Here is a 10299-nt window from a genome sequence, read left to right as displayed (position 1 = left end):
TTCATTTTTTAACAAATTAAGACAAGTTTTTAAATCGTTATCTAACTATGATAAAATAAATTTTTTATTCACAAATTCAAAAGATAGAAATAAAACTGTAATTAGAGAATTACTAAATATAAATTTTATAAGATAGAAATAAAACTGTAATTAGAGAATTACTAAATATAAATTTTATAAGATAGAAATAAAACTGTAATTAGAGAATTACTAAATATAAATTTTATAAGATAGAAATAAAACTGTAATTAGAGAATTACTAAATATAAATTTTGTAAGATAGAAATAAAACTGTAATTAGAGAATTACTAAATATAAATTTTGTAAGATAGAAATAAAACTGTAATTAGAGAATTACTAAATATAAATTTTATAAGATAGAAATAAAACTGTAATTAGAGAATTACTAAATATAAATTTTACAATAACTCTAATTTAGTACAAAACGGAAATGCATTTGTCTTTCATTTGTTTTGAAATATTTTATTAAACGATTTACATTGCTTTGCATAAATTTGCTCGCATCGATTTTTTGACAATAAAATAATTTTGTTTACTAATTTGGAAGTACAATGAAATCGATCGATAGTTCGATCCTTCTTGCTGTAGCACTGAAATTCGATTAAACAAAAAATTGTTTATGACAAAGTGAAAAAAAAAAAAATAGTTGAAGAATTTAATTTATTAAAATTCATATTGACTGTTAAAATTTTGTTATTTCTTTTTCTTTCTCCTTTATTTCTAATTGCATCTTTTTGCTGTCCTTTTTTTCTCTCTCTCTCTCTCTCTCTTTCTAATTTTTACTATTTTCAATAAAAGTTATTCTTGAATAAAGTTTTGTTGAACTGAAATGTGAAATGTGATTATCGACCAAACTATTTATTGATGCTAGCATAGATAAAAAAAAAAAAAAAGCTTAGACAAGCTGAAAATTGCGTCAAATGATAAATTTTGGATGAAATGAAATATTGCAAATATCATTGGAAAATTTTCATTTTATTTTAGATAAAGTGAAAATTTGAAATAGTATAAAAAAGTGATGGATTATAAAATGGTATAAATAAATATTTTAAAATGAATATGATGATGAAAAACAAAAAAAAAAAAAAAAAACAAAAAATGACGAATTTTTTTCAATAAAATGCATAATACAAAATTTGTGCAATGATTAAAAAAAAAAAAAAAAAAATGAAAAAGCAGTAATAATAATTATTATTATTGGTGAAAAAACAAATAAATAAATAAATAAACAGTATAACTGAATTAAATGAACACAGTTTTTAAAGAAAGCCGAAAAGAAGATAGAAGAGAAGAAGATGAAATCATTTGGGATAAAATTTGAAATAAATTTTTGTTTTGATTTAACATCATCGACTAAACAAAAGGATGAAAGAAGGAGGAGGAAAAAAAAAAAAGAGAGGGAGGAAGAGGAGAAGAGAGGAAGAGGAGGAGAGAGGAAATGAAATGAAAGGATGAGGAAATTTGCATGGGCCTTAACCAAAATGCATCATTTCTTTGCTAGAAATGATGACTTCTTTGGAGAAAACATGCGGTTTATTTTATTTTTTTGAAAATTTCATCTTTTCCCTACCGTTCCTCTTCCTCCTCTTCAGATTCCTCCTTCCCCCTTCTTAGATTCCTCTTCCTGCTGCTTAGATTCCTCTTCCTTCTCCTTCTCCCTTCTCAGATTCCTCTTCTCCCTCCTTAGATTCCTCTTCCTTCTCCATCCTCAGATTCCTCTTCCCCCTCCTTAGATTCCTCTTCTCCCTCCTTAGATTCCTCCTTCTCCCTTCTTAGATTCCTCTTCCTCCTGCTTAGATTCCTCTTCCTTCTCCTTCTCCCTTCTCAGATTCCTTTTCTCCCTCCTTAGATTCCTCTTCCTTCTCCATCCTCAGATTCCTCTTCTCCCTCCTTAGATTCCTCCTTCTCCCTTCTTAGATTCCTCTTCCTTCTCCTTCTCCATCCTCAGATTCCTCCTTCTCCCTCCTCAGATTCCTCTTCTCCCTCCTTAAATTCCTCCTCCTCTCTCCTTAGATTCCTCTTCTTTCTTCTTTCCTTTCTTTTTAGTCATCATAATGTCTTATTTCTCATACAATTATTCATCTATTAATAAATAATTAATTTGCAGGCAAACAATTGCAAAGACTAAATGTTAACGATGAAATTATTCCTTCATTGTGCAATCTTTTATTTACTTACCTACGCACACGGTAAATGGCAAAAATGATTGTTTGTGTTGTGAAAATATTTTTTTTTTTTTTTCAATTTATAAAATTTTAATATTTCTTTACCGAAAAGAATGCAAAACCAACAAATAAATGAAATTAAATATGGAAGCAAAGAATTATTAAATATTTTTTTCCACTTTTTATTATTACCTTCCAATACTACAACAGAACAGTATGCCACTGGATTTATAGCAAAATTTTCATTCATTTTTAAACTAATGAATCTGAAATATATATCTCAAAGTGGTTCCTAAAGTATTCAAAATTAAATTATTTAAATTTGCAGGGTTCAAATTCTATTCCTCAAATACTACAAATTGTTGAGAATTTGTTGAAATATTATAAAATTGCATAAACTGGAAATATTTTGTGAAATTTTGACATTAAATGTATTTAAGACATTTTAATTACTGCAAAAATTTCATAGCTTTTTATTTTGGATTAAAGATTTGTATTTTTTATTTTTTTTTTCTTTCTATTTGTCAATATTTTTTTGGTTAATTTTTTTCCTCCACACTAACATCTTTCATTTTACTTTTATAATTTTTTAATTTAATCTGTTCCTTTAACTTTCTCAATTTAAAAGCTTCTTAGCATATGAAAAATTTTTAAAACATATTGTATCTAATATTGCACCTACTTTTTAAAATCCTTCTTTTTCATTTTTCATTTTTTTTTTTTTTTTGTTTTCGTCTCAGTTTAATATATCGATTGTTGTTTCTTTAGCTTTGTTTCCGGAAACTAAATTTTTGGAAATTTTTTTTATTCAGAAAATCTTATCATTTTTAATTTTTTATTTTCATATAAGTAAAATTTACTGGAATGGTTATGTGAATGGAGGTTTATGATATATTTACGAATGTACTGAGCAAACGACAAGTTTACTGAGAATGAAAAAAAAAAAAAAAATGATTGCTTGAAATGTTATTTTACTAAATCATTGCTGTTAGCTGTTTGTTTGTAAACTTTCAACAATTAGCCATTAAAGTCGAAATGGGAAAAGCAACGAGAAAATTTAGTTAGAAAATTTAAATTGTGATATTTCTGCCTCAGAAGAAAGACATCATTTTCTGACATTTTTTGTTTTGTTTTTTTTTTTTTTTTTTTTTTGTTTTTTGGTTTTTTCCTAACTTTGGAATTTATTTTGTCAGCTAAAAATGAAAAATTTTGAAAAGCAATTTTTTAAAGTTTTATATTTCTTAAGCATATTGAATGAATATTGAAAATTTCAAACCATTTACTAGTCGTTATTCCTTTTCCTTCATTTTCGTCTTATTCACAACAATTATATTTTATTTATATAGGTTTTATGCATTAAATTGGTACATAAAATACGAAATTATCGATCATTTTGCCACTTAATTTAATTTTATAAAATAATTAAGTTTGCAAAAATTTGCTGATAAATTACCAAATTTTTATTACATTGCATAATATATACTTATGATTGAAATAATTAATCGTTTTAGAAATTAGTATATTTATCTGTAGTATATTGTATTGTTAAAAAAAAGTTTCATTGGATGGTTTTGAAATGATTTTGTCATATAACTGAATGTGAGACATTGAGAGCACATAAAAACTTCGTCCAATATTTTTTGTTGTTTCTTTTCCCCTTTTTTTTTATCTTTTTTTCCATAATTTAAAACAAATCCCTTGAGAGAATTTTTTTTCGGAAATTGTTATTCAGAAGAACTTTGCTTCGCATAAAGTTTGTCGAATGGCTTTTTGCTTCAATTGATGATGCTGAATGATGATAATGATGATTATGAATGACGATAGTGATGATGGTGAATGACGATAGTGATGATGATGAATGACGATAGTGATGATGGTGAATGACGATAGTAATGATGATGAATGACGATAGTGATGATGGTGAATGACGATAGTAATGATGGTGAATGGTGATAGTGATGATGATGAATGACGATAGTGATGATGATGCTGAATGATGATAGTGATGATGATGATGCTGAATGACGATAGTGATGATGATGCTGAATGATGATAGTGATGATGACGATGCTGAATGCTGATAGTGATGATAATGAATGACGATAATGATGATGATGCTGAATGATGATAGTGACGGTGATGATGGTGCTGAATGGTGACAGTGATGATGATGATGCTGAATGATGATAGTGATGATAATGAATGACGATAGTGATGGTGATGATGATGATAATGATGGTGATGATCAATGATGATGATAATGATGGTGCTGAATGATGACAGTGATGATGATGAGCTGATAATAATGTTGAATAATGATGATGATGACAATGACAATTGCATTATCAGTGGTAGTAGAAAAATAGAAAAGATGGCTATTATTGATGATGATGATGATGATAATTTATAATACTATCGGTATGCATTCAGCAACTAATTGAAGATATTTGTGATAAAATTATCGTTCACAAATCACACCATTTAGTGCTCACTAAATGTTATTAATTATTTAACAACTAAATAATGATGATAATTCGCATAGCGAAATAATGATTATTCATCACTATTACCATCATCAATATCATTTTTTTAATCATCATCTTATCTGTTAACAATGCTTAATAATATTGATAACATCTCGATTATTTGACACAAATCACACCATTTAATGGCTCACTAAATGTTATTATTTAATAAATTTATACAGGGCAATGACCAATTATGAAAATATTTTACTAAAGTGAAGCAAGGAATAAATAGAAGTGACAAATAGAATTTATTCTTTTACTTAAAATTGTCCACTTAAATTAATTATTTTAGTTTATAAAATTAAGAAAATTTGGTGAATGCAATTTTAATGCGAAATAAATTTGAAATTTGCTGCAAATATTTGATATATGATAGCAATATTTGTTAGCTTTTGAATTGTAGCAACAGGAATAGCACTTCAATGAGACATCGATAAAAATTGACAAAGGTCACAGGTGAATTGAGCCAAGGCTACAGGTAAATTGAGCCAAGTTCATTCTTTTGTTTTGAAAAATTCTTTGAATTCTATATTGGACATTGTTCGTTAGACTGATGGAATTAATTGAAATTGTATTATTCTTATTCATAAAATAATCAGTACACAACGTTTTTTCAGCTATAAAAAAAAAAAAGAAATTTTCTACAAAAAGAGGAAATTGTCTGAGCCAAAATAATGCGGAAACTGTGCTTTGGGAAAAAAAAAAGATTAGAAAAAATAAAAGGAAGAGATATGACGAAGAAATTGAGCGAAATTTAAACACCAAATTTAAAAAGTAATCTAAATGAACTAAGTAAAATTGAATTGGAAGTAAAGTATACTTCGATAAAACTAAACCAAACATCCCTTCTCCAGACATCACTATAATTTTGTTCAGTAAGAATAATGAAGCTATCCTTATTGGTAGGTAAAAAAAAAGTTCATAAGCAATTTTAAAATCAATTATTTCAATAAAATTCTTTCTCTCATGCATTTATATTTTTTTGCACCGAATTTTGAAGTCAAAAATTGCGGATAAACCTGCTCATTTCAAATTTTACGTTTAATTTTATGAAAATTTGATTCCATTGAATTTATGAATTTTATTTAATGGGCGGGCAAAGTGCAAATTTAATTTGCTTTGTGAATAATTTCAAATTCATTCACAATTCTCAAAAATTACTCGAATTCAAGCAGCTACTGTGATTCAATATATTTTCCAGATTTAAAACATAAAAGGAAAAGAAATTTCATGCTAAAAAGGTTTTTTACTTTTATTTTTTTCTTTCCGGATTTATAAATCTGGAAAGAAAAAAGAACAGAACAAATTTGAACAACACCTATTTCCTTCCTTAAATTCCAAATTTTAGATATTAATGATGATGACAAGGAACGTACGCCGATATTAAATAATCCGGAAGCAGAAGATCTTGAACGGTATATTATATGATCATTAATAAAAATTCTAAGCAAACATTCCAACAATTTATTTATTAATTAATTTAATTAATTAATTATCAGCTAAAAGTTTGTCGAACAATAGTAATAAGCAACAAGAGGCATAACTATTTGCATTTGTATAAAATAATAAATTTAAATAATTATTATTATACTGTTACTTTTACTAATAATAGCAGTGCAAATTAATTATTACATAATAAATAGAAATTATTTTAATTATTGAATTATAATTTTTAATTGTACTAAAATTGCAAAAAGTTTTTTTTTTTTGGATAACAAAACAAAAAAGATATATCATTTCGAGCAAAAGGAAATAAAAAATGGAATTTTTGTTAAAGCATTTTGTGGCATAAAATTTTTTAGCGGAAAATTTTTTTTTAGGCAATTATTTTGGACGAGAAAACGAGCTGGCGCTCGAGCATTTGGTTCAATGAGAGGAAACAATTTTGAAAATCTTTTTTTCCCGAGCAATAAACGACACCAAACCTTCTCACCGTACTACTACTATCAACAATTGAAACGTGGCGGTGGACATCCCTTCTACACGTATTGGAGTCCGTCAAATGCTGGAAACGTCAAGTATACTTTTCTGTATTTTTCATTTGAATTTAAAATATAGCAATTTTCAGGTTTACTTTATACAGTAATCAGTGAAATTACTTTAAATTTTAGCAGACGTAATGTATTTTACTAATTTTCAAGCTAATAATTATGCTAATTCTAATTAGTTTCAGATTTGTCGAAGGTTCGCCGTTTTATAAAAAACGTTCGGTACTGCGTGATTCAGATGATTACATTTATTGATTGATTGATTGATTGAAATAATTCAGGACGAGAAAAATAAATGAAGAAGTGAAGTGTATTACATGAGGAATCGTTTTAAAATTATCTTTTCTTTTGTTTTTTTTAAAAAAAAAAAATTAATGATTACAGTTTATTTTAGTTACATTGTCAAATGTTTTAGAAATGCATTGAACGATAATAATATTTACCAAAAGTTTTTTGATTAGAAGCTAAAAACCATTTTTAAAACAATTAGTGTTTGAATTGGTTTCAACTTTCAAAAATTTATTAATCATTCATCAAAAGTTGAATAAATTTTCCGAACAGCAAAGAAAAGAAAAGAAAAATAAACAAACAAACAATGGGTGAATGAGTCATTGCTAACAAAAGTTGTTTACAAACCTGTATTGACTGCTAATTACTGAGTACCATGTAAAGTGTCAATGTGTTCAATGACAATAATAAATAATTGATAGCGGAGACTAAAAGGAATAGTAAATAACAATACGTTGCCGGATTGATTGATTCAGGTATACCTGAAATTAGTTGAAAAAAATGCCGCAAGGAGGGATTTCCGGAAAATATGAATGGTTTAGAATAGATTATCGATTATTATCAAAATTTTGAACAACAAACATTCCTCTTAGCATGCATATTAATTTACTATAATCATTTTTGTCTACAATTGTGATTAATTATAAATTCAAATATTGAAAATATTAAATTGAAAATAGCATATCAATTAATAAATTTTTCTCGAATGTTTAATAAAAGTTTGTATTTCTTGATTTCTCGAATTTATTTCAGTTCAAACTATTCATCAAACTATGCTTTTTCTTTCATTTGCAAAAAAAAAAAAAAAATAAATAAATAAAATTTGAATTGAATCAGAGTTGAAATGACAAAATGACAAAATGACGACAATTTAATGTATGTTTTAAGAGGTTTTTCACTAAATATTGGAAAAAAAACCAACAATTCTCGATCTTAGTTATTTCATTTTAAGCTTTTTTTTTTTTTTTTTTATTTCAAAAAACATAAAATCGACATTTCCTTTTTATTTTTTCACCTATAAAAAAGATAAAATTTATTTTTTGTTGTTTAATAAAAATTAATTCTCGAATGTGAAAATTTAGCATAAATAAAATTAAGAAAATTAGAACTGATCATGTTTTAAAATTTCATTGTAAAAAAAAAAAAGAGAGAAGAAAATTGTCGTTAAATTTTAAGACAATTTCTATCGAATATTAAAATGATATTAATTCACAAAAGAAAGAAATCAAATTATAATTAATTTATTAATTAGATACTATTTTGACATTTATTTGAATTTTTTTTTTTTTCGTTTTTTAGTAAAATAATTCATTTAATAAAACATAATGTTTTTTTATTCTTTTTCTTTTTCTTTTTTTTTTTCATCTGTCGAATAGAAAAAATTCTATAATAAATTTGAAAATTGGAAATTAAAATTGGTTAAAAGCTTTTATCCTTTCTCATCGATGCTTCCCTCTCTCTTTCCCTTGTTTTATTTTTTAAGAAAGTGCTCCATTATCCCTTTCTCCCTCTCTCTCCCTCTTTACTTATTTTACCTTTTTACCTTTTGAAATAAAGAGAGAAGGAGGGATAAAGAAATATGAGAAAAATAATGAGAAGATGCTAATACGTCCATTTCAATTCTAAACAAAAAAAAAAAAAAAAATTTGAAATTATACTAATGGTCAAATTTTCAAATCAAATCAAATCAAAAAAAAAAAGAAAGATGGGATGAGATGATAATCTCTGTGGTAAATGGTAATGAAATTGGAGAAAACTATGAAATGATGGTTGTGTTTTGATAATTAAATTAATATTTAAAAGTATTTAAAAACATTATTCTTTACGATTACGTACAATTACCTTTTTTTTTTTTTTTTTTAAACGATTATTGTATTATAAATTATTTATGCTTAGGAATAATTAAAATTCATTAAGTTTGCTTTCTTTTTTACATATTATTAATTTTATATATATGTATGTGTTTTATCAAAGTATTTATTCTATACAGTCTTATGTCTGGTTTATTTAAAAAAATAAATGGAATTATTTCAATTATGAATGAATCTGTTAGTTTCATATTTTTCATTAACAGAAAAAGTTAGAAATTGAATGAATATATTTTTTATTATATAAAATTGAATGAATATATTTTTATTATATAAAATTATTTATATCACGATTATCATCACACGAAGAGATGAAATTATGATTTCTCACTATCTTTTATCAACAGAAGAAGCAAAATTATCAATTAGTGATTTAGAGAGAGATTAATTGCTTGAGAAATATCGTTATTATTGCTCTTTATTAATACTGCCAATAATAATAATAATTTTATATAATAATAAACACTAATAATAGTAGTAATGATAACAATAATAATGATGATAATGATAGCAATAATAATAATAATAATAATTTTATATAATAATAAACACTAATAATAGTAGTAATGATAACAATAATAATGATGATAATGATAGCAATAATGATAATAATAATAATAATAATAATAATAATAATAATAATAATAATAATAATAATAATAATAACTTCCATTTGTATAAATTGGTTTTAATTAAGAAGTAGTGAAATATTTGTAATTGAAATTCTATCCCTAACTGCATCTTCTCTTATCCATCATTTTATAATTAAGAAGAGAAAGTGAAAAAAAAAAAAAAAAAAGAAGAGATTAAAAAAAAAAAAAAAGATTAAAACGAAAGAGAAAAGACTTGCGATCTCTTAGAATTGAATGAATACAGTTTTCATTTATATCACAATTAGAGATAAAATTATGATTTCTCATTATCATTTATCAATCGTTATCATTTATCAATCGTTTCATTTTAAATTCATCCAAATAAACTTTTTATTCTTTCTGATAAGTAATTATTACAAAAGTATTAATGCAGTAATTGTAATTGTAGTAGTAATAGTATTCTATAAGTAATAATATTTGCATACAAATAATACTAATTATTATTAATATTTGTGCAAGTAAAGCTATTTAAGCATTCTATTAACGGAATATTTTGTATAATTACTTGACAATTTGTCATCTGAATGTGCATAGCATAGCATTTCAGTGTGTCATAGCAGAGTGTCATTCGAGCCGACCCGAGATTTCCTGGTGGTAAAATTGGACTCATAATTATGTCCATCAACCTGAATGTATAAGTAATTAAATAATCATTTATTTATAGGACTGATTTATGACAAACATAACTAATTGAAGCTATCAGTCATTATTTTAAATCTGTTATTGTCATTTTTTTTTTTTTTTTTTTAAAGAAATTGTCAAAGTTACGAACAATAATTTCTTAATGT

At 25.1% G+C, this 10299-nt stretch overlaps 1 protein-coding gene and 1 further gene across 2 annotated transcripts; both read left to right on the top strand.

The window, feature by feature from the left end:
* The first annotated feature begins 1409 nt into the window (after positions 1-1409).
* Bm15550 lies at positions 1410-1639 on the top strand. Its single transcript, XR_006227939.1, has one exon. The product of XR_006227939.1 is annotated as a pre-microRNA Bm15550 (primary transcript).
* Positions 1640-2149: 510 nt separating this feature from the next.
* Positions 2150-6957, top strand: Bm9066 (Uncharacterized protein; the record flags this gene model as incomplete). The annotated part of the gene is made up of 4 exons (XM_043082431.1): positions 2150-2210; positions 6063-6129; positions 6535-6732; positions 6888-6957. 4 exons carry the CDS (start codon positions 2150-2152, stop codon positions 6955-6957), a joined length of 396 nt encoding a protein of 131 aa, XP_042938365.1.
* Positions 6958-10299: the final 3342 nt, after the last annotated feature.

This window comes from Brugia malayi, assembly GCF_000002995.4.
Source record: "Brugia malayi strain FR3 genome assembly, contig: Bm_v4_Chr4_scaffold_001, whole genome shotgun sequence".
Classification (NCBI taxonomy): domain Eukaryota; kingdom Metazoa; phylum Nematoda; class Chromadorea; order Rhabditida; family Onchocercidae; genus Brugia; species Brugia malayi.
The sequence above is the reverse complement of the archived record's forward strand: the minus strand, read 5'-3'. Positions and strand labels throughout refer to the sequence as shown.